Genomic DNA, 22,120 nt, shown 5'->3' with positions numbered 1-22,120 from the left:
CGATTCCAAAAAAATACCTATATTGTATACGGTATTTGACAGTATTTCCCACTTTTTCTGAAATCGGAAGCTGCCATCTTGGATTTCAAAATGGCGTCGGATATCGATTTTCATTCTCTAGTAATCATCCCGATTACAAACATACCTATACAGGTTAAAGCCCTCTAGTTATAGCAACCGGTGGGAACTAATGATTCAAAGCTGGCTCACTATTGGTCTATTGGTCACAAGCAAATCGATTAACGTACCCCATTCTAGTCGAAATTCTAGTACTACACAATGTTTGTTTTGATTCGCTATGAAAGTTTGATAGACAGAATGAGGGGTTGGTGGATCTTCCTATGTTTTGAGGGGTGCATCGATTAGCTTGGGACCGAAGATAGTACCAGAGCTAAGCCAAAAAGTTGAGCACGTTTTTTCGGGACCTTCTAGTCTTAGAGTTACCACTATGTTTTGACGATCGTCAAAACTTTTACTGTAGTTGTCACTTTTGGCATCCATTGTCGACATCTCGAAGTTGACAATTCGATCATACAAATCACTATTACCAATAGATGGAGGATTGTTTCATCTGTCTGATGTTCTGATTCTTTTGCTTGATTGAATGATCGATTGGAAGAAATCGGCGGTGGAAGTCAAAAATGACAGTTACGTTATATCGAGGTTATTGATAGGTATTCAACAATATTTTCCACTTTCTCTGAAATCGGAAGCCACCATGTTAGATTTCAAAATGACGTCGGATATCTATTTTCATTCTCAAGATGATATCTCGATTCCAAAAATACCCATATTGATGGGTAAACTAACCACCAGATAATGATAAATTTGACATCCACGTGAACAAATCTATGCGCATGCGCTTAAATTAACCGTGTGAACAATCAACAATAGTCAGAAAGACTGGGCGAATATGGATCGAACAGCTTCGCTTCAATGCGAAAGTCTAGATAGAGCTGGAATTAGGGCGTAACAGCTTTTGTAAACAATTTCTTCTATCGATTTTTTTTTTTTTTTTTTTTTTTTTTTTAACTCTTTATTTGTTCCAAATTCAAAATAAATTACATTTCATTTTAACCTAGGTGCTCCAGTTACTGCAGTAACTTACCAGCCTTAATTGTTATGATATATATCTAAGTGTTTTTACATTGTTCATGTCTTGGCAATTCAGTATTTTAAACAGGTTTTTTAACCTGCATGTCAGTATAACAATTGATATCTTAAAACTAAACACTAAAACTAAATCTTATCTAAGTATAAAGGGAATTAATCGTTGCAATTGAGGATTGCAACGATTTTTGCCTGAAATTATTAATTATTTTGTTGGACATTTGTGCTAAAGTCTCAACATTCGAAATTCTATGTACTTCGGTTGTACTGTACCAGGGAGGCAACTTCAAAATCATTTTCAGAATTTTGTTCTGAATCCTTTGAAGTGCTTTTTTCCTGGTATTTCTTCTATCGATGATTTCTCGGAAGCCATGGCTCTCCCTGGTAAAACATCACCATCGAGTAGAGGAAGACTTCTCCTACCCGATGGATATGATGGTTTATGTAGGCGTGCCTTGAATTCCGAGAAATCAACGAGAGAAGTCATTGTTTACAAAGGCTGTTACGCCCTAATTCCAGCTCTATCTAGAAGTTAGTTCATTTGACAATGGACGAGTGCACCGATGAATTTTAGTTCATGCTCTGACGAAAATTTGACAGCAGAGCGGGGCAATGTTTACTAAAAATGAACACTAAATGTTCGTTATGAATGAACATTACCCCGCTCTCCTCCGTCAGTGCATGAACTCAAATCCATCGGTGCAGTCGTCTATGAAAGACGAAATGAACACGAGTCAAGCCAAAACAAGCAAGCATGGAAACTGACCAAAAGTGGTTCTCTTGATGTTGAACGGGATCTGCTCGAATAGAAGACACAATCCCCTTTATTCTGCGAGTCACGTGACTCTCTGTCACCGGTGAGGTGACAATTGTCACCTCGTGTGAGGTGACTCTCCATGTAAATCAAATGGAGAGTCACCTCACACGAGGTGACTATTGTCACCTCACCGGTGAGAGAGAGTCACGTGACTCGCAGAATAGGGGGGAATGACTTTCAATTGAAAGTGATGGTTGACAGTTTCATCATAGAGGTAACTCTAAGACTAGTAGGTCCCGAAGAAACGTGCTCAACTTTTTGGCTCAGCTTTGGTACTATCTTCGGTTCCAAGCTAATCGATGCACCCCTCGAAAAACTACAGCCGCCTGGGGAAATGTACTGCTGATTGTTGCAATCATTGGAACGCGCTCACGCTATCGGGCACGGGAGAAGCTCTTCCGGGGATCGAAATCTGCTGAGACGGCCAACTATGGCTACCTGGCAGCGAACCAGGACAATGGTGAATACGACAAAAGTGATCCTACTAGTAAAAGTTGGCTGCTTCAGGGGTATTACCATAGAGGTAACTCTAAGACCACTGGGTCCCGAAGAAAATCATTATTATTTTTGGCTCACTCAGTACCAGAACAACGGTCCCAAGCAGTCCCAAGCTATTTCACTCACCCCTGCATGTTCTGCATGAATCCACACACCCCTGATGTTATCTGTCAAACTTTCATAGCGAATCAAAACAAACATAGTGTAGTAATAGAATTTCAACTAGAATAGGGTACGTTAATCGTTTGCTTGGGACCAATAGGCTACTAAAGTGGTGAGCCAATTTAAAATCGTTAGTTTCGTATTGATTGTTGGTATTACCGAGGAACCGGTGAATTCAAAAATTGACGCCAAAAGTGGTTCTGAGGTGGCGGTTGTATTCGCCGCTATTCATTACTATTAGCACCGGAATGACCGTGTCCCGGGCAGCAACAGCTATAGAAAAATAAATGCCAACTACAACCAGCCTATTTCGAACAGTTCAAACCGAAACACAATATGGGGGAAATGTCGGCTTCGGCAGTACCTTAACCTATTATCGTCAGGGTGGTAAACAAAGTCCTAGAGCACTCAAATTTGGCCAATAGATGCTCGGAAACACACTGTATCCACATGCCAAAATTGAGCTCTCAAGGACGTTGTTTACCCTTTGACAATAATTGAATAAGGTATTTCCGAAGCCGTCATTGACCCTAGAAGTGTCAGGTTGAGTAATTATTATTATTATTATTATCTTTATTTAGGAGATTTTCAGCCGCAGACTGGTTCATCTCCGGGAACCCCAGAAGGGGGCTTCCCTAATTACATAGTTGAGAGTTTGGAGAACCCAGAAGGGGTTCTCCTAGAGGTTGGTGGAGCTCCAGAAGGGAGTCCCCCTAGTACAGAGTATTTTTAAACAGAGTTCATTATAGTTCCTGTCTTGGTTCTTAGCGTGGTTGGCGGATCATGGTGTGAATGGCGGTGGTCGTTGTCGAAGGCAGTCAGGTAATCGTCATGTGATATCCAGGCTTACTCCAGTGGTGTCCATGTTCGAAGCGTAGTCATTTTGTATATATTGATTATATTTTATAGAACAGTCCAGCATCTTTTAGGAAAACTATTAGGGTTGCTTCCGTGGACGGGTCGTTAGAGAGGGCGTTACGTATGCTGTTCGGTATTCCATAGAGGAGCCGGATGTTATGGAAGCAGGGACAGTTAACAATCAGGTGTTCGACTGTCATAATCGTGGTGTTGCAGGAGTCACAAAACTTCCGAAAAAAGGTAGCGCTACCCATGTTGTGGGTCACTCGGGTGTGTCCGGATCGAAGCCGGGATAAGACCTGTTGTTCCCATCAGCTCGTAATGTCATTCCATTTGGAGGTGTCGCCCTTTATTTTTCTCAAGAACGGTCCCCTTTTTGCGAACCACTCCCGGGCCCATGCGTCTCGGAGGGATGCTTTCACCCATTTTTTTACGTCCTGACAACGGCCGGAGCGACCTGTGGCAGCGAGATGATCTGCTTCACAGTTGCCCCGGATACCACAATGGCCGGGTACCCAAACAAATGAGGTGTTCGGCGGCGCGGCCTTTTGGATCCCTTGTATCCAGGGGTGTCTGGATGTTGCTGAGTTCAAGGCGTATAAAACGCTAGCGGAGTCTGTAAGGACACATATGGGTTTATTGGCGGGTGTCGTGGTGGCGAAGTGGATGGCCGCAGCCTCCGCCGAGAAGACGGAGCACTGATCGGGTAGTCGAAAGAAGTAGCTATTGGATACATCCGCTACTCCGAATCCGACCTTCCCCTCGGCGTTAGAGCCGTCCGTGTAACGGTGTTGAAAATTTGCGTATTTAGTTCTCAGCAGCTCCGCTACGTGGGCCTGCATGGCACGGGAGTTGTTACCTGCCTTGAAGCGCTTGGCAATTGAAAGGTCAACGCGTATGGTTGGTTCTGTCCATCCTCTGGCTCCGTTCCAGTGTACCCTGGCCACGGGTGGGAGCTCCTGATGGACCTAGTTTCCGAGAGCTCTGTTCCCCTCCCTGAAGAGAAAGACCTGGTGGTTCCCGGTCGTCCAGGTAGCTGGTCGTTTCGGCGACTTGGTATTGAAACGGTAGTACGCCGAGTTCGACGCATGCCGATTCAGCCGGTGTTGAAGGCAGAAGTCCTGCGACGATTCTGATTGCCTGGTTATACGTTGGGGCTAGTCGTGTGGTAAGAGAGTCGTTGGAAAGGCAGAACAGTTCGATCCCGTAGAATAATCTACTGTTTACAGTGGCTTTGGCCAAGGTTGAGAAATTATCAGACGGATAATAACAGCTCGGTTTCACAAAGAGCAGCCCGAGCCTGTTCCTGGTCCTGAAAGCCAGAATGTTTTGGTTTTATCATTGACCTTCCACGCATTAGTCCGTAGTCAGCTGTTCTTGATCATGTAGGCTGTGAACCATTTGCCAAGTTAAATTTGACTCGTGGTTAAAAGTGACATTTCGAAAGTTATTTTCTATGTTCGAAAATCCCTGTGCTGTCGATCGACCGGTTTTCAACCCACGGTTGTCAAAATTTAACTTCTTGTCTGTCAGAAATAACAAAGCTCGGATAGCAGGGTTCATCGATAACTTTCCATCTGTCAAATTTTAACCAAAAGTTAAAATATTCCACCAAATGGTTCAGAGCCTTAAGCGATTGCCCCGGTTTTGGTATGCGCAGTGGTCAGAATTAGAAATACTAGAAGGAGAGATGGGCGGAGAGAATGTTTTGAGCCAAATGAACTGTCAAAATCTAAGCCAAACGACCATTCCCATTAGAATTTTTCCGAGGATTTCTTATTCTTACTAGATTAAATTTGAGAGTATGGCAATCGAACAGAAATTGAATCACCTTTATGTTTCGTGTGATTCTCAAATTCAACTAGTTTTTGGAATCAAAAGCAATATTCTAACTCTATTGATTAATTGATCTTCGTTGGTTAATGAATGGCACCAAGAAATGAGCAAAATATTGCGATACAATCAATTATTATTTTGCACGTAAATCGAATCAAAAGAAAAGTCATGTGAAATGCTAAGTTTTAGCAAGTGTTGCAAGAAAATTTAGATACAAATCCCTGCTGCCGAATTGTATTTTGTTTTCTTCGCCCATCTCTCCCTCTGAGTATTTCTAGTCAGAATGTGTGAACGCTCGCTGAATCTTTTGTGGAATAATGTTGAGCTTCGGAAAGGCATTGGGATATGTGCTGAGGGGGAATCCATCGGTCACGCTTTCAAAATAAAGTTATCAACAAGAATGATTCAATCAAATCGCAGGCGCAGAGATAATCAAGCTTTCCCATGGTTCACCACCAGAATGTTGTTTTCCACCTAGATGGACTCCCTGGCATACCGAGGGAGCTAAGCTGATCAGATTCAACAGCTGAAGGAGTTTTTCGAGCATAGAAAACACACCCATCCAAGTTTGACAATCAATTTCACTTTCCAAAATTATCAGAAACCTTCAACCTTACTTCCCGCGGCTCACGGCAAACCACGTGATGACATTGGCCGGGAACATGGCATCGCAGTACTGCCGACTCCGTACATCCGCTGCGTTGGCCTGCTTGTTACCCGTGTCCGGATAGAACTTCAACGCAATTCCGAACAATTCGGACTGCTTGGCTATGTACTTTTTCGTCAGAAATTTGTTGTTCACCGTCCAGCACAGTAGATTCACCAGGGTGTACTTTCCGTGCTCCCGATCCGTATCGCTATCCAGCTTCATATCGTGCAGCCGCTTCAGAACCCCATCGAACACTTTATCGATCAGGTTCTGATCGTTCAGGTGGTTCAGGAATCGCAACGCGCCGAGGAACACTTTGTAGTCCGTCTCCAGCTTGCGCATCAGCTCGTCCAACTTCTGATCCATCATGTGCTTGGTGTAGTTCCGGATAAGGTCCGTACTGTTCATCTGCAGTCGCACGAAAATCAGCTCGGCCATGTCCTCGTACATTTGCTTCGTCTTTTCGGCAATTTCCTTCTCCAGTTCTACCACCTTCACCTGGAGGGCCGTCATTCGATCGATCATCTGCCCGTGCTCCTTGGTCGCTTCGAGGTTGGACTGCTTTTCGAAAATATCCCGGCTTTTCATGATTTCGCTCACCTTCTGCTCGAACGATTCCTTCAGCTCGTCCACCTGCTCGGTCGTGATGGAGCTTTCCTTCAACTGCATGATTTCGTCGGCTACGGACTTGATTTTCCCGGTGATGGCCTTCAGCATGGGGCACCGGTCGAGGGTTTCCTGCGGGAGAATGTCATCCGGAGCTGCCCGGCCGCCGGTGGCTTTCTGCAGGGCGGACTTTATTGAGCTCAGGTCGTCGTCGGTGGCGGTGCATTGGCCCTGGGGCAGAGGATTGGGATGCACGGCCGGAACGAGGATTGCCACGATGAGAAGAGTATAGGCGAGAATGGGCTCCATTTTGGATGGCTGTTCGCGAGCTACTGAGCTTCTTTGCTTTCGAGCGATGCCTAGTGTGTATCGACTGTCTTTGTTTGCCAACTGCTTCAATGTTGCACGGAATGTTGGGAAAATGTGTTTCTTGTTTGCCGAGAATACAACGTTGGTTGTAATGGTGGGAAGGATGTTTAATCAACTGATCGGCTCTAGCGGCGCTGGTGGTGAAGTGGTAAGCGTGGTTGCCTCTCACCAAGGCCTGGGTTCAACCCAGCCGGCGTCGCCGGGATTTTCTGAGTCATAAAATGAGTTTGATGGCTCGATAGGTAGGATCCAGGTGTGGGAGCTGCCTCCCTGGCGTCGGTAGCATTGGTATTCAATACAGAAAACAAGATCAATAGAAACAAATCAAGGGAAAAAAACTGATCGACTTTCAGTAGATAAACCGTCTCAAGAGAACCTCGCTCAAATGAAATTGGCGATGAAATCACACATTTTCGAGAAGCAGGCCAAGCAGGAATCGTCGCAAGCGGAAGGAGCCACGATGGCCAAATGCTGGATCTTATAACGAGGATTAATTGGGTGTGATTGGAATAATTTCTAGAACAGTAACATTTTCTTCATTTCCCTTTCATTTAACATCTCTCAAACCCAAAGCCATCCCCCTGATCACCGTATCGGGGAATCTCTCCGGGCAAGTTTTCCGCCGTTGTATATCCGCTTGATAGCTCTTCGTGTCACCATCCTTCGGATAAAACTGCAAAGCGAGCCTCAAAATGTCCCCCTTCTTCTCGATATACTTCTCACCCAGCAAACCATTATTGACGGTCCAACAGAGCAGAGTCACCAAATCGTTCCTTCCCGTTTCCATCCTGCGCCGAATACCCACGTCCAACTTGTTCAACCGGCTCAAGATCGCGTCAAACACGCTGCCAACCATTGCTTCATTCTTGGTTCGATTCAGATACTGCAACGAGTTCAGGTACAACCTATAGTCCGGACTGAGCTTGTTCAGTGGCGAAACCAGCTTGTGTTTGGAAAAACTACGAACAGAAAACGCCTGGTTTATCCACAGCAGCTTGACCACGGACGCCACGGCGTCTTCGTACAGCTCCCTGGTTGCCTCCATCATTTCTGCCCGGAGCTTGTCGACCTGTGCCGGAAGCGAGGCAATCGTTTTGATTGTGACGACTTTGTTGATCTTCTGTTTGAAAGCCTCCCGTAGTTTCCTGACCCGATCACTGCAGATCCCAGCTTGCTCTACTTGACGCATGCCCGAAACCATCAGGCGCAGGGTCTCGGTGATGTTCGTCAAGGCAGGACAACGTTTCAGAGCTGTTTCCGACGGCTGCAGGGGATCCCCAGCGTTGACTGACGTCAGCAGAACGGATTGCACGGTAGTAAGGTCGCCTGCGGAGCAGGAACTGCTGGATGCGGGATGGGGAAATAGGATTGAAGTAGCGAGTACCAATAGGAGGAATGTCAGTTTGGCGGTCAAAGGTTCCATTTTCCAAGGAATATGGCTTCTTGCCGCGGTGGACTTGTTTGCCTTGAACGTCTGAGACTTTGTGGGGAGGCTATAAATATCCACTGAAGTCGCACCGTGTACCGAGTGGTCAGTGGGTGATTGATAGCTACTCATTTGTATCGCAGCTGGTCTGTGGATGGAATTGTCAACAATCAGTCACTCAATAGCTTCTGATGACATTGACGATGGAGCTCAGCTTTTGAGGTCTAGTTGTGAGGCCACCAAATACCAATTATATACTTTAACTATTTTGTTTATATTGCTTGTGCGTGATGTAACGATTTACATAGTTGAAGATGCTTAAATATCAGACTTAAAGTGGTCATTTTATACGATAGATGAGGAGATGAATGTATAGAGTTGATAGTCCCGTTAGAGTGCGGCAGTGTCAAAATTGTATAGGGTAGATGTACCAGTTATGGTTATACGTTCCTATTATGGTGTGTTCCAATTATGGCCTATGGGAATTCCATAGGCCATAATTGGAACACACCATAATAGGAACGTATGACCATAACTGGTACACTCACCCTATAGAGAGTCGAAAGCGAGCAAAGACAACTTTGAGGAAGGTACAGTAGAGGTAACAATAGCTGCAATTTCCAAACCCACGACTAGATGCCTCCCTTAAGATAACGTCTTGAGTGCGTTACAATCGATAGAAATCGGTGATCATCTCTTTTTGCCAGTGGTGGTGTGGGGGGGGGGGGGGGCAATACCCCTCACCATTCCTCTCCAACTGGGGAGTTTGGTAAAGAGAGATGATCAACAGGATTCGTACCTTCCTCAAAGTTGTCCTTGCTGCTCGCTTTCTACTCTCTATATACAATTTTCACCCTTTCTTGGTACTAGCCGTGTTGATGGGACTCCGTTGCCAAACACTGTTCGGAGCCATCTCCAACATCACTGAACCCTTCGAAATTGCTTGATTCGTCTGGGCTGCTCACAATCTTCGCTTTTCAGGAAACTCTTCAAATTAGGATCATATAGACGGTATCCTTTTGTCTCCTCCTCAAATCCCTTTACCACACACGGTTTTGACTTCGGAGATCAAGCACAGTGTACTCACATTGTAAACGTAGAATCGACGAGTATCACCGTCTCCCTTCGAGAAACGCCAGCCAATAATTGTCTTTTATACAAGGCCAAAGGGCTTATTGATGTTAGTGAAATGTGCATATGTTTAGTTGTGTTCGCATTTCATTGTAATGTTTATCTTTTTACACGAAACAGCTGTTGGCAGTGACGTATTCCTATCTGTTTCAGTTTGCACTGCCTGTCTAAAGCCATCTTGACTCGGCCACTTGTTCCAAAAAGGGACGGTATTAAAAGTTAATTCTTGTTCGAGCTTACCGCTATTAAACTGTCAAGTTAACCGGGTTGCCAAACAACCCATTTTTCACAAACAAACAAAGCCAGTCCAATAACTCGCACTCTCGGCACATTTACAAAAAAATTGGCACAAAATAAGTGTGTAGAGTCACCACCCCTTGGGTGGCACTAATATGCCATTTGATTTCAAATAATTTGCTTCACTTGACATCTTGACTAGATAGATGTTTTCTGACTTTGGACAAGTTTTTCAAATGAAAGAGACTTATAGGCTCTTCTAATGCACCACCAATTAGAGTGCGCCAGGCGAGTTCGAGAGGAAACGTCAACTAAGCCGTTTGTTTACATCAGAATAAGGGTTTTTCACAACGCAAATGACAGCATTTTTCATTGAACATCTTGCTAATTTCCATCAGTAATAGTCTAATAATACGATTTTCCACATATCTGAGCTGATTTGCACCTAAATTATTCACACACAAGAAATCCGGATGATCATAACCACTAAGGCACTATTATAATTTTCCATTTTCCTCAACAAAAATATTCCTGAACACCAGCAGCATCCTTACAAAACCGATACAGAATTAAATTTTTCAACTGTAGATCAAGTTTTGGAACATCTCTGATTAATCAATTTATCAGGCAAAGTGAAAAAGTGTTCCGCTACGCCTTTTTAATAGAAACTAAGCGATCGATTCAACCTCTGGCGGTGAATACGAGAACGTCAAAAAGAGTGTTGTGAGCTAAGAGAAGAGGTGACAATAGGCTCTTTTCATGCACAATCAATGTAGAGTGCGCTAGCCGATTTTGAGAGGAAATGTCATCCAATCCATTTGTTTACATCATAATGACGATTTTCAAAACTCAAAATAATGTACATTTTATTGCACAACTTGCAAATTTCCATCGGGAGTGGTCTTATTTTACGATTATCTACAGATCTGAACTGATTTACTGCTGAAATAACCACAAATTAAAAATCCGGAAGATCATAACCGCTGAGACAATTTCATAAATCTTATTTTTTCTCATCAAAAAATATATGGAAGCACCAGCCGGATCACTGCAAACCCGATACAGAAAACAAAATATTCCACGATGATGATGATTTCAAGCACCTGTGGTGGATAAATTAATCAGGAAAGGTGAAAATATTTTCCTCTTCCTATGCTTCACGGTGAACATTTCCACCCTCATCACTCTTTTTATGGTTTCCCTATTCACCGCCAGAAGACGAAACAATCGCTTAGTTTCTATTGAATTCGCCTATACGGGGGCGAATATGAACCACTTTTCTGTCAAACGTGAACCAGCTCCTGATTGACCGATTTCATACGCGTAAGATAGAGATAGAGATAGAAATAAAAGAGGAAGAAGCCAATTGTCACCTCTTCCTCTTAGGTTGTGAGCAAAAATAATTGCCGTGAGACATAGGAAGTGGGACACTTTTTTTTAACCTTTCCTGATAAATTGATTCATCTGAGATCAGATGCTCCAAAACTTGATCTATAGTTGAAAAATTTAATTCTGTATCAATTTTGCAAGGATCCTGCTACTGTTCAGGAATATTTTTGTTGAGAAAAAAGCAAAATTCCAATACGCCTTTTTAATGCACCACCAACGTAGAGTGCGCCACGCGAGTTCGAGAAGACACGTCAACCGAACCGTTTGTTTACATCAAAATAACTATTTTTCACAACGCAAATTAAAGCATTTTTAATTCAATATCTTGCCAATTTCCATCGGTAATTGTCTTATTGTACGATTTCCCACAGTACTGGACTGATTTTAACCTTAACTATTCACACATAAGAAATCCGGAAGATCATAACCACTAAGGCACTTTTCTAATTTTCAATTTTTTTCAACAAAAATATTCCTGTACACCAGCAGGATCTTTTCAAAAACGTTACAGAATTAAATTTTTCAACTGTAGATTAAGTTTTGCAGCATCTCAGATGAATCAATTTATCAGGAAAAGTAAAAAAGTTTTCCGCTTCCTATGTCTCAAGGCAAAAATTTATGCTCACAACACTCTTTTTGACGTTCTCCTATTCACCACCAGAGGTTGAATCGATCGTTTAGTTTCTATAGGCCTTTTTAATGCACCACCAACGTAGAGTGCGCCACGCGAGTTCGAGAAGAAACGTCAACCGAACCGTTTGTTTACATCAAAATAACTATTTTTCACAACGCAAATTAAAGCATTTTTAATTCAATATCTTGCCAATTTCCATCGGTAATTGTCTTATTGTACGATTTCCCACAGTACTGGACTGATTTTAACCTTAACTATTCACACATAAGAAATCCGGAAGATCATAACCACTAAGGCACTTTTCTAATTTTCAATTTTTTTCAACAAAAATATTCCTGTACACCAGCAGGATCTTTTCAAAAACGTTACAGAATTAAATTTTTCAACTGTAGATTAAGTTTTGCAGCATCTCAGATGAATCAATTTATCAGGAAAAGTAAAAAAGTTTTCCGCTTCCTATGTCTCAAGGCAAAAATTTATGCTCACAACACTCTTTTTGACGTTCTCCTATTCACCACCAGAGGTTGAATCGATCGTTTAGTTTCTATAGGCCTTTTTAATGCACCACCAACGTAGAGTGCGCCACGCGAGTTCGAGAAGAAACGTCAACCGAACCGTTTGTTTACATCAAAATAACTATTTTTCACAACGCAAATTAAAGCATTTTTAATTCAATATCTTGCCAATTTCCATCGGTAATTGTCTTATTGTACGATTTCCCACAGTACTGAACTGATTTGAACCTTAACTATTCACACATAAGAAATCCGGAAGATCATAACCACGGCAAAAAAAATTCTGCTTACAAGGTTGAATCGATCGCTAAGTTTCTATAGGCGAATTCAATAGAAACTAAGCGATTGTTTCGTCTTCTGGCGGTGAATAGGGAAACCATAAAAAGAGTGATGAGGGTGGAAATTTTCACCGTGAAGCATAGGAAGAGGAAAATATTTTCACCTTTCCTGATTAATTTATCCACCACAGGTGCTTGAAATCATCATCATCGTGGAATATTTTGTTTTCTGTATCGGGTTTGCAGTGATCCGGCTGGTGCTTCCATATATTTTTGATGAGAAAAATTAAGATTTATAAAATTTTCTCAGCGGTTATGATCTTCCGGATTTTTAACGTGTGGTTATTTCAACTGTAAATCAGTTCAGATCTGTTGATAATCGAAAAATAAGACCTCTCTCGATGGAAATTTTCAAGTTGTGTATTAAAATATACACTATTTTGAATTTTGAAAATCGTCATTATGATGCAAACAAACAGATTGCATGACATTTCCTCTCAAAATCGATGATGCATCAAAAGATTCTATTGTATCCAGCTTTCCATGCTCGGTAATGGCGGCCTGTTTGTTTGAATAAATGTATCCTTCACTGTGCTTTTTGACACTATCTGGATGTTCGGATTTTGATCCCTCCCTTTCCCTCTCCCAGGAACAGAAGAAAATGGAAAAACATACGCCCTCCAGTTAGTGTCAAAAAGTACAGTGAAGGATACATTTATTCATACAAACAGGCCGCCATTACCGAGCATGGAAAGCTGGATAGTGACCAGCTCAGTTCTGAATATTCAAACCAGGCGACGCGAGTATACGGTTTGACTTATAATTACAGTCAACTTTCGCTCGTTGGGCTAAACCTGTAGCCCACTTAGTGAAAGGCTTTCGTTAGTTGGGCTGAGCGGTCAAGCTGAAAATTTATTGAGCGATACACCGATTGTTTATTATCATCACTACCCTAATAGAAATGTTATGGTTAATTTGCTTAACGACGTGTTCGGGGAATCATCCAAACCATTTGTGGAATAGTTCAATCATTTGGGTTATCGTTCGTTTAAGGTAATTTTTTATTAGGGTATCCTTTAGCAACTATCCAAATTGTTCATACATGAGCCCTTCGAAAAGGAAACAGCTCTGTCAGAAATGACGTTTGACTTTGATTTAGGTGGGCTACAGCCCAACTAACGGGAGCCCAACTAACGGGAGCCCAACTAACGGGAGCCCAACTAGAACGTAGCCCACTTAAACATGGCGAACGAGCGAAATTTGACTGTACTTGCTTTAACTGGAAAGCTCAACAAGATAGATGGTTGCTGTTTTTGGCGAAGTCGTATCTTGGGAATATGGGCGAGTGAGGTAGGACTTCCCATTTTAGCGTTTCCAAGTAGGTTTTAACAAGTGAGGCCGAGCGTTCAGTGCCTTTGCTCGTATTGTGGCCGTTTTTTGCGCAGTGCTCGGCTCAATCGCATCAATTGACTTAGATACCGTTTCCCAGTTCGTTCGTTCGGTTCCAACAGCTCATAATAAATAACACCGACCTGGTCCCACCAAATACACAGCATAGCCTTCGTTGTTTCACTTCACCGTTTTCTTCTTATCCATTGGGTATCTTCTCCTGAAAATTTGGGTAGAAGTAGTTTAGAGTGTATTGTTTACACTGTATTTTTATCGCTGTCAGTTTTCGAACGTTGGAAAAAATGGCGTCACCCGAAAAGCAACGTCGCGAATTGATTTTGCGCAAGCACCTGGGAAATCCTCAACCAGAGCTGGTAAATATCACGGCCGTCATGTGACGATGAGAAAACAGGTCCTCTCACTATCACGAGACGAAGCTACCTATCATTAGCTTTCTTGTCATTTTTCAATGATCAAGCACTCATGAGAATAATTCTTATGCGGTTGACATCAACATTTCTAACTGATTTAGATGAATTTAAACAAACAACGGTATGTAATCGGTAGAGTGAATATATTATTAAGATTTCCTCGGTACAAGTAACTTTAATAGCATTAAATGAGCTAGTAATTACGATGATCACAACACTGTCACGTTCAATCATGACAAAAAATTCGATGAGATTTTGAAGAAAATCTCTATCATCGTTTTCTCATCCAATGATAGTGACAGAAGTATCTCTGTAAATATCGCGCGAGATCTTTCATTGAAAATGACATTTGCCACCCCTGTCCTCAACTCTCTCATCGGAATATCGGAAAACAACTCGGAATCGTGCAGTCAACAGTGAGTCGTGTGATTAAACGTTACTACGAAACTCTGAGCATCGAACGGAAGGAGAAATGCGGTCAGAATGAATTTTCTATTAGTGATCGGGATCACAAGCGTGTCGTGAAAGCGTTTAAGCGGAATCGCAATGCTTCGGTCAGGAATGTGGCCAAAAAGTTGAATCTGTCCAAGTCTTTTGTTCAGAGAACCAAGGACCGGGAGGGACTGCATACGTACAAAGTGCAGAATGCTCCAAATCGTGACGTACGGAAAAATACGGTGGGAAAGCCACGGGCCCGGAAACTGTACACCCAGATGCTGACGAAGCCTCATTGGATGATGAGACTTACGTCAAGGCGGACTTCCGGCAGCTTCCGGGGCTACTGTTCTTCACCGCCCAGCACAAGTTGAATGTTCCGGAGGAAGTAGAGAACAAGTTCTTCCCAGATGCTGACGAAGCCTCATTGTCTCATTATGGATGATGAGACTTACGTCATGGCGGACGTCCGGCAGCTTCCGAGGTACTGTTGTTCACCGCCCAGTACAAGTTTGATGTTCCGGAGGAAGAATGGTAGCAGAAACTTTCAAAGTTTGCCAAGAAATACATGATCTGCAAGCGATCTGCTCATGTGGCAAACGGAGTGCGCCGTTCGTGACTACCGGGACTGTAAACGGGGAGTACCTCAAGGAGTGTCTACAGCGTCTGCTTCCTCTGTTGAAGCAACACGAGGGCCCTACGATCTTCTGGCCGGATCTTGCTTCATGCCACTATTCAAATGTTGTCCTGGTGTGGTACGAAGCCAACGGGGTCACTTTCGTACCCAAAGACATGAACCCCCAAACGCACCGGAACTAAGGCCCATCCAAAAATACCGGGCTATTATGAAGCAGGCCCTACGGAAGCATCATGGAGGTCAAATCTGAGGAAGGCATAAAGAAAAAGTAGGTTTCCGTACAGAAGAAGCTGCAGCCAGATGTTGTACAGAACCTAATGAGTGGAGTTAAGCGTAAGGTGCGAGCGAACGGTTATGGTATTGAAAAGGCTCGGTCAACTAGGTAATTTTCTACAGCGTTTTTTCCGTGATGCAATTTGATGTGGGACACCCTTTATTAGTTGTGCACCTAATAGCTATAGAGTTTTTGATCTAATTTCCGTCCTACTAAGCACATCCCTTAGCTCAGTCGGTAAAGGCGCAGCTACAAAGCAAGGCCATGCTGAAGGTGTCTGGATTCGATTTCCGGTCCGGTCTAGGAATTTGCCGGGTTTGAAAAATTTATCGAGTCGCCATAAGAGTATGATTGTACTTTTGCCGCACAATTAAACTAATGCATAAATGGTACAGGCATCGAAAGCTCTCAATTAATAACTGTGGAAGTGCATCTAAGTACACTAAGTTGAGAGCACGCAATAAACTAATGTGTCATAAGCAGGCATGGAAAATCATTTGCATTCATTTCGTGCATTCATTTACATTCATTTGCCTCTAACTTTTTTCTTCAACAGTATTCCGCAAAATGATGTACAAAACTTTTGTAGGTTTTGTTATTAGCTACAACTTTTGTCAAAAAGCCAAATCCGTATCTCTTATGCATGACGAAGCAGAGTGAACAGAAGCCACTACTGTTTTTCAGTGAATGTATTTTACATTCACTGAAAAACTGTAACAAGTTCTGCCCTGCTCTAGTTCGTGATGCATAAGAGATACAGATTTGAGTTATGACCAAAACTTATAGCTAATAACAAAACCTACAAAAGCTCCATACATCATATTGCGGAATGCTGTTGATGAAAAAAGTTAGAGGCAAATGAATGTAAATGAATGTATGAAATGAATGCAAATGATTTTCCATGCCTGGTCATAAGCAATAAGCTTGAAATGCGAGGAAGTAGAAGAAGAAGAAGCACAGCTCTCGCTTTACCTTCCTTTTCCGAACGGGTTTTTAAAGAACATATCGTAACTATTCAAATGGAAATATCTGCTTTTGTAAACAGTCACTTCAATCGACGATTTGGTAATGTTTGCAAACAAACATCATCAGGTAAGGGAATCTCTCCCCTACTAGCTAGCGTTGTTAGTTTCAGTGAGTGAGCAAGCAGTTGTAACAAATCGTCGATTGAATTGATTGTTTACCAAAACAGATACGTCGATTTCAATAGTTACGCTTGAATATAATGTTTCTACTCTACAGGAATCGAAGAGTGCTGTGCTTGTAAATAGAAACGAAAAAAGTTGTGTTGTTGTTCGGGATTTTTTTAACAGTTAAGTTATAATGGTGACGAACAGATACTTGAATTTCCTCAATCGAATTCCACAGTATGCGGATTGTATCAGACAGTCAAGACTAAATTCGGGCCAGATTTGGTGAGTTCGTTCCATTTTGTCCTTTACAATATGTTCATACTTAATTTCCGAGTACTAGTACTAGTACTAGTGATACTACAAACATTTCCAACTCATTAAATACGCGTCAATCAAGCAATACCGCTTGATTGACAGTTCCAGTACATAATTAATGATTCTCACATTGTAATGTATTAGAGCGGGGCTTATCGTTTTGGACAAAAGGCTTCGGAATGCTTGCGTTCTTGAAATGGGCTTTTGAAGTTGCGATAGAGCTGTCACCTTCTAACTCCCGGATTTAAGCTTCTTGCAATTATGTATATAAAAGATGGTTGCAGGAGGATTCTACCCATAATGCCACTGCCAGTAAGTGGCCAAACATATAATGCTTCTACTCTACTCTAAATTTATTTTTTTTGTCCATGTGTACCGTTAGATTTGATAAAGCATCACAAATTATTGAGATGTTGTAAAAACGCATTGAAACGCCATGAGCTTTTCTTCGCCATATCACAGACAAACAGACGTAACTCTTTCTTCTCAATCGTCGTACACGCATTTAACGATCATTTTAATTATTATTACATTCACGAATATCCTATCACAGCGGTGGCATCGGATCACTTTGACGTTTCCATTCTAGCCAACTTGTTTGCAACATTGTTTGAGACTTGGCAATCAAGCTTTTTTTCTGGGAATAGCTCGCGAGATGTCGTTACGCGATTACAGTTCCATGACGATATTGTTAAGGAACATTTATTTAAAGAGTTACGTCTGTTTGTCTTTGATCATGTTGGATCATAGCAATCACTGGAACACTATATAACGGTGCAATTGACAAGTATTGAGGATGATACGTTAGACCTTGAAATAAGAACCATCTCTAGTATTTATCAAGCTATCTTTCTATTCCGGTTTACTTTCCGGACACATCAATTTGGCCATGAGGATTCAAGAACCAGAAGCGATGGCAGAACTTCAGGAAGTAATTCTCCAGATGGCACCGCTCCTACAGAAGCTAGCGGAACCCAATCAAGTTCATAGCAACCCGGAGCAAACACTCAAGGCCTTGGCAACGAACATCAGCGAATTTTCGTTGGAATCACCTTCGAGAAGTGATACAGCAGGTACGCGGATCTTTTCGATTCGGATGCCAAGAACCTGGAAGATTCCGCCAAGGTCCGATTGCTGTCACACACCCGGTGCACCAACTACATCCTGCCGAAGCTTCCAAAAGACAGTCGACACCCTAAAGAAGATTTTCGGGTCACAAACCTCCATCTTCAACAAGCGAAATCAGTGCCTGCAGCTCGTGAAATCTGAAGCAGAAGACATCTTCAGCTACGGAGGCAAAGTCAACCGTGCTTGCGAGGATTTCGATTTCAAGAACGTGAAGATTGACCAATTCAAATGCTTGGTGTTTGTCTGCGGTCTCAAAAGCCATTGCTATGCAGACATACGAGCCAGGCTACTCTCCCGGATCGAAGCTAAACACCAGAAGCTCCCGAAGCTCACTCCAAAACTTGATCGCCGACTATCAACGGCTCGTCAATCTCAAGGCGGACACATCCATGATCGAGCGTCAGACAAGCTCGAAACCAACGGTGCACGCCGTTCAGGAGAAGAGGGGAATCTCTCGACAACAACAGTCCTCGAAGACGGAAGGTAAATCGCCTCCCACACCTCGTTGGCAATGCGGCGAGATGCACTATGTTCGGGATTGTCCATTCTCGAATCATCGGTGCAAGCTGTGCATCCGTATCGGCCACAAGGAAGGCTACTGTGACTGCTTCTCCAAACCAAAATCCGTTCAAGCTGCCGGGTTCGTATCTGTGCGGACTATTCAGCAGGACTCAACGCGGCGTTAGAAGCTAATCACTACCCGCTTCCCACACCGGAGGAAATTTTCACCCAACTCAATGGCAGTTCCGTATTCAGCATCATCGACCTCTCCGATGCATACTTGCAGCTCGAGGTGGATGACGATTCAAAAAAGTTGCTCACCATCAATACGCATCGGGGTTTATTCCGGTTCAATCGCCTCGCTCCAGGGTTGAAGTCTGCACCGGGAGCATTCCAACGACTGGTTGATGGAATGATTGCAGGAATACCTGGCGTCCGCTCTTTCCTCGACGATGCCATAGTATTCGGCCGGGACTTTGAGTCGCATGCAGCATCACTCAACCAGCTTTTCCTACGTCTCAAGTAGTATGGATTGCACCGTCAAGGCAGAGAAGTGTAGTTTCTTCCAGTCGCAAATCCGTTACTTGGGAGACATCGTGGACCGACAAGGTATCCGTGCATACGCCGAGAAAATCAAATGTGCTATCCAATGGACAAGCTTTTCAAGAAAGAAACTAAGTGGAAATGGACATCCGAGTGTCAGCAAGCTTTCGAAAAGTTCAAGATACTTCTTCATTAAAACTTGTTGTTGACACACTACGACCCCAAGCTGCCGATCATAGCCAGCAGACGCATCAAGCACTGGCATCGATGCAGTAATCTTTCACCAGTTTCCCGATGGCATCATGAAGGTTGTGCAACACGCTTCGAGGACACTTGCACCCGCAGAACGTAATTATGGACAACCTGAAAAGGAAGGACTTGCGTTAGTCTACGCCATTGACGAAGTTCCATAAGTATTTGCTCGGACGACATTTCACATTGTTGACCGACCACAAGCCATTGCTGTCTATTTTCGCTTACTCACGATGCTAAATTACGACTTCGAAATTCAACATGTGTCCACCAACGACTTCGGATGTGCAGATTTGTTATCATCGACCGAACCAATAAACCAAAGGAAGAATTTGTGATTGCAACACTCACCATAAAAGAAGATTTGGTAAGCATCCTGGCAGAAACCGTTGCAAAGCATATTCATGATGGTTGGCTTAATAAAACTCTGTTCGATGCTGAAGTTCAACCCTACTACAACAGAAACGAGAATCGCTCAGTGTAATCAGCGGCTGCGTGATGTTCGGCGATAGAGTCGTCGTTCCCAACATGTTTCGACGAAGGATCCTGCAACAATTCCACCGTGGTCATCCAGGAATGGTTCGTATGAAGGCAATTGCAAGAAGCTTTGTATACTGGCCCGGTATGGATAACGATATCGAGGAATTCGTCAAACGCTGCGCACCATGTTCCACAGCTGGTAAAGCTCCGACGAAAACGACACTAGAATCGTGGCCCATTCCAAGTAAACCCTGGACCCGGATTCACATCGACTACGCAGGACCTGTAGATGGTGGTCGACCCGCACTCCAAGTGGCCTGAGGTGCACGTAGCAAGATCGACAACAGCGAAAGCCACCATCAAACTATTGAAGCAGTCATTCGCTACGTTTGGTGTACCCGAGATAATCGTATCCGACAATGGCACTCAATTTTCAGGACACGAATTCCAAGTATTCTGCACTAATCTCGGTATTCGGCACATCCGTACCCCACCTTACCATCCACAATCCAACGGTTTGGCTGAAATATTTGTGGACACCGTGAAAAGAAGCCTTCGGAAAATTCGTTCGGATGGAGTAGAAACGCTTGAGGAAGTGCTGCAAACATTTCTGCAAGTATATCGCTGCTGAAATGATGTTCGGTAGGTCGATACGCACCATATCATCGCTGCTGCAGCCTGTTTATCAAGGTTCATCAAGAAAATTCTTAGCAATGGGAACCAGCGATGGTCATCGAGAAGGTGGGAAACGTTACCTACAACGTTTTTCTCGGAGATAATGCTGAAAAGAGCAGAACATTCGACGCCACTTTCGGTTTTCTTCGACGAGTTTGGATTGACCGTTCCAGCAGCAGCCATTCCTCCAGAAGAACCTGCAACAAGACCGCGTTTAGAGGAACAACGTTTGGACGACTCAGCAATTCTGGAGTTAACGGATTCAGATTTCTCCAATCCAACATTAGACGCCGAATCTGAAGGTATCGACGATCCAGAACCAACAGATGCAATTGAGGAGGCAGCCCATCCGGGAACTCCACTCTTGGAAAGAGGACTACTGGATGACAAAACCTTAGGGGGGAAATGTTGGATCATAGCAATCACTGGAACACTATATAACGGTGCAATTGACAAGTATTGAGGATGATACGTTGGACCTTGAAATAAGAAACATCTCCAGTATTTATCAAGCTATCTTTCTATTCCGGGACTACTTTCCGGACACATCAGATCATATGGATGAAGGCAGCAAAATGGATTCCCTAGGAACGCTTCTTTTGTTTTTGAGAACAATGAGGAGTGAGTATCCATACTTTGCACTTTTATAGACTTTGCTTTGTATTGCAGCTTTTGAACTAAAGTATATAAATAAACGTATTATTGATTCGGTAAAATCATTGACATTATTGACGTTTTCAACTCGATAGAACGGAAACGGGTATTTACGACTAAGTAGCGCTCTACCCTACTACATATTTAATTCAGTTAAGCGTTACGCGCACGTTAAAATATTGAACCCATCCCCAACTGAGCTCACATTGTTTTTTCCATAGAAATAAATATACAAGTTCAATTTCGGGCATTGAAAAAAAAAATCTTACTACAAACTACGAAAATAGAAGCACAAAAGCGTAACGATACCGAAAATTGGTTCCCAAAAGCTAAGCTAATTCTACAGACTGAAATGATCTAAATAAAAAAAAAATGTTCTACAACAAAACAAAAACTAAAAACTAAAAACGAAAAAAAAATCCTTATCACCAGACAGAGTAATCCAAAAAAACGAAAGAAGCAGAAACCCATACGCGTAAATACGAAGCACGTGTTGGTTGGTATATAATGAGTTGAGAAAGTGAAGGAAAGTAAAGGAAAATAAAAATCAAAAACATAAAAAATATAACATGACTTACGAAACAAGAAGAAACAGTAGAACCACAAAAATCCTGCAAACGGTCGGTCGGACTGGGTCGGTTTGTTGATTTTTATTGTTTTATTGCTAGTAGCTAAGCCGGATGTGTGTGTGTGTGTGGAGGTGTTTTTGTGTGGACTATTAACAGAGGTTTGTTTTAGTAGGACTGTTGTTTTCTTTT

The 22,120-nt window shown here is 42.8% G+C and overlaps 3 protein-coding genes across 5 annotated transcripts in view; all 3 read right to left on the bottom strand.

The window, feature by feature from the left end:
• LOC135700024 (serine-rich adhesin for platelets-like) overlaps window positions 1–22,120 on the bottom strand; it is a 456,905-nt gene that overhangs the window by 6,640 nt on the left and 428,145 nt on the right. The window lies entirely within an intron of this gene.
• LOC135700014 (uncharacterized) lies at window positions 5,731–7,063 on the bottom strand. Its single transcript, XM_065220370.1, has one exon. It carries the CDS (start codon window positions 6,843–6,845, stop codon window positions 5,895–5,897), a length of 951 nt encoding a protein of 316 aa, XP_065076442.1. The 5' UTR covers window positions 6,846–7,063; the 3' UTR covers window positions 5,731–5,894.
• LOC135700013 (uncharacterized) lies at window positions 7,147–8,718 on the bottom strand. The gene has a single exon (XM_065220369.1). The coding sequence runs from the start codon at window positions 8,461–8,463 to the stop codon at window positions 7,453–7,455; it is 1,011 nt and encodes a 336-aa protein (XP_065076441.1). The 5' UTR covers window positions 8,464–8,718; the 3' UTR covers window positions 7,147–7,452.

This window comes from Ochlerotatus camptorhynchus, unplaced genomic scaffold (genome assembly GCF_037179485.1).
Source record: "Ochlerotatus camptorhynchus isolate MF236.1 unplaced genomic scaffold, CSIRO-AGI_Acam_v1.1 ptg000125l, whole genome shotgun sequence".
In the NCBI taxonomy this organism is placed as follows: domain Eukaryota; kingdom Metazoa; phylum Arthropoda; class Insecta; order Diptera; family Culicidae; genus Ochlerotatus; species Ochlerotatus camptorhynchus.
This window is presented reverse-complemented; position numbering and strand designations above follow the sequence as displayed.

Excerpts from the sequence above, each read along its gene's own strand:
- LOC135700014 (XM_065220370.1), bottom strand. The coding sequence starts at position 6,845 with ATGGAGCCCATTCTCGCCTATACTCTTCTCATCGTGGCAATCCTCGTT.
- LOC135700013 (XM_065220369.1), bottom strand. The coding sequence starts at position 8,463 with ATGAGTAGCTATCAATCACCCACTGACCACTCGGTACACGGTGCGACT.